At 47.0% G+C, this 2696-nt stretch overlaps 1 protein-coding gene across 8 annotated transcripts in view; it reads left to right on the forward strand.

Annotated features, from left to right (window-relative positions):
- Nucleotides 1–2696, forward strand: part of LOC109931632 (RAC-beta serine/threonine-protein kinase) — a 64154-nt gene that overhangs the window by 35371 nt on the left and 26087 nt on the right. For 7 of the 8 annotated variants that reach the window (XM_048618257.1, XM_020530879.2, XM_048618260.1 and 4 more), the window contains 2 exons: nucleotides 151–304; nucleotides 872–1003. In XM_048618257.1, the coding sequence (XP_048474214.1) occupies nucleotides 151–304; nucleotides 872–1003 (286 nt within the window). The remainder of the gene's footprint in view (nucleotides 1–150; nucleotides 305–871; nucleotides 1004–2696) is intronic. The other variant, XM_048618262.1, reaches the window with a different exon arrangement.

Here is a 2696-nt window from a genome sequence, read left to right on the forward strand (position 1 = left end):
GGAATTCTGCACTGGGCATTCCAGGTGTTGCTTGTCAGGCCTCGATTTCGTCGGTTGTCTGAGGGCGAACAGAGTAATCTGTACAGCTGGGGAGTTTCTGGCTGCAAAGGGACAAGTATCACTGACCACAGCCACCACTCTGTTTTCTAGAGAGGAATGGACAAGAGCCATCCAGACTGTTGCGAACAGCTTAAAACATCAGGAGCCTGGAGACGACGCTATGGATGTCAAGTCTGGCTCGCCCAGTGACACCTCGGGAATGGAAGAGATGGAGGTGTCGATTTTGAAGTCCAGGAATAAGGTGGTTAGTATGTGGGTTCATTTGGCAGAGGACCGAGCACAGTCAGAGGGATTGGGCATTTGACGAGTTTTTCCCAAGCCTTTCGATATTCTTAATCAACCTGCAGGCGTGTTATGTCCCATCAAACAGGATTTTTCATGTTTAGCTGGTGCTACTGAGTTTTGGGGGCAGGAGTGACCTTGGCTGAACATGGCAATGCGCGTTTGGAGATCATGCCCACACAGTTCTGATTCGTTAAGCTCCCAAGCACCCACTGGGTGAGGAATGACCTGCACCCCTCCCTCTCTACGGAGTTCCACAGTGATTGCAATTTGGTGACATTACTGTATGGCAGGGAGGGGCTTAAATTTTACAAGTAAGTCAAAGCTTCAACATTTTAGAGATAGTAGGAACTGCAGATGCTGGAAAATCTGAGATAACAAGGTGTAGAGCTGGATGAACACAGCAGGCCAAGCAGCAACATTTTAGAGCTTTTTTTAGCCCAGGTCGCCATGATGTAACCTTCAGTCTCATTCCATATGAAAAGACAAGCAGTATGACTAACTTAGCTGCTGTCCCTTCTCATTCCAGACGATGAACGATTTTGACTATTTGAAGTTACTGGGGAAGGGCACCTTCGGCAAAGTTATCCTGGTGAAAGAGAAGGCCACAGGGAGGTACTACGCCATGAAAATTCTACGGAAGGAAGTAATAATTGCAAAAGTAAGTATTCACTTCGGAGGTGCATAAAATGAAGAAAGCTTTGGCTGTTTCCATCACTGTGGCCATGACCCTCCGCACAGAGCACAGTTTGGTATTTCAGTTAATCCCACTGATCTCTTCAATAAAAACCGAAAGAACTGCAGATGCTGTAAATCACAAACAACAATAGATATTGTTGGAAAGTATTGACAGGTCTGACAGCATCTGTGGAGAGAAATGAGAGTTAACGTTTCAAGCCAAAATGTTTTCTCTCTGCAGATGCTGCCAGACTGCTGAGCCTTTCCAGCAATTTCTGTTTTTGCTGCTGATCTCTTTGTCCTTTTCCTTCCATTATGACCCCAACTCAGTTCACCAGTTCCGGTTGGCTTATGTTCCTTGGCATCATCCCATGACTTTCTGACCTCCCCCTCCCCCTCTCTTTACCGTACACCTCCACATGCTTATTGTGGAAAGTGCGCTATTCCTGCTGTACACAATTGCATGGTTATTAGCTGACCGTCAATTTGCTCTTTGCCTCTTCTACCACATCCAGTAAATCTGAAGAGCGAATCAAAGTGTTCCATGAAATTCGAAGATGAGTAGTTTTTTGACATCTCTGCAATTGATTTGAGCGGTAAACAAACTGCATTGCAGTGTTTTCCTTCACTTATTGCCAATGTCACGGGTTCTCCGTTCGTTGTAGGACCATGGATGATACTGCACAGAAAGAGCCCATTTGCCCACTCTTTGAACGAGCCATCCAATTACACTCAATCCTGTTTCACCATTTGCCTGCAAATGTTCCTTCTTCAGCTCTTTATGTAATTCCCTGTTGGAAGCTATTATTGAATGTGCTTCCATTGCCCTTCCAGGCCGCACATTCCAAATGGTAACAACTCGTGTTTCTTTTATTCTATTTCCACTACTTGGTATGTCAGTAACTAGGGGTCACAATTTCAAGATAGTCAGCAAAAGAGTGAGGATGAGATGAGGTGAGACTTCTTTGCTCAGAGTTGTTAGGATTTGGAATGCACTGCTTGGGAGAGTGATAGAGGAAGTTTCAAAGAGAGCTGTATATATACTTGAAAGTGATGAAGTTAGAGGGCTACAGAGGTAGGGGTGGAGAGTGGGACTAGCTGCGTAGCTCTTTCATAGAATCCCTACAGTTTGGAAACAGGCCATTCAGCCCATCGAATCCACATCAGCTGTCCAAAGAGCACCCCCACCGCCCCATTCCTGTAGCCCTGCATTTCCCACAGCTAATCCACCTAGCTTATATCCCTGGGCACTATGGGCAATTTAATATGGCCAGTCCACCTAACCCCCACATCTTAGGACTGTGGGAGGAAACCGGAGGTCCCAGAGGAAGCCCATGCAGACACTGGGAGAACATGCAAACTCCACACAGACAGTTACCCGAGGCTGGAATCGAACCTGGGTCCCTGGCGCCATGAGGCAGCAGCGCTAACCACTGAGCCACAATGCCGCCCTTTTGGGAGCCAGTACAACACGATGGGTCAAATGGCCTCCTGTACTGTATAATTCTATGAATCTTCCTCCTTTAATGCTCATGCTGGCTTCAACTACCTTCAATCCTCGACCTCAGTGCCTCCCGGCAGGGTAATAGTCATCGAACTTGTGACCCGGGGACAACCACTGCCTGCAATACCTGTGACGCGGGGAGAGTCTGTACCAGTAAAACCTGTGACGCGGG

The sequence above is a fragment of the Rhincodon typus genome, chromosome 39, assembly GCF_021869965.1.
Source record: "Rhincodon typus isolate 14 chromosome 39, sRhiTyp1.1, whole genome shotgun sequence".
Lineage (NCBI taxonomy): Eukaryota > Metazoa > Chordata > Chondrichthyes > Orectolobiformes > Rhincodontidae > Rhincodon > Rhincodon typus.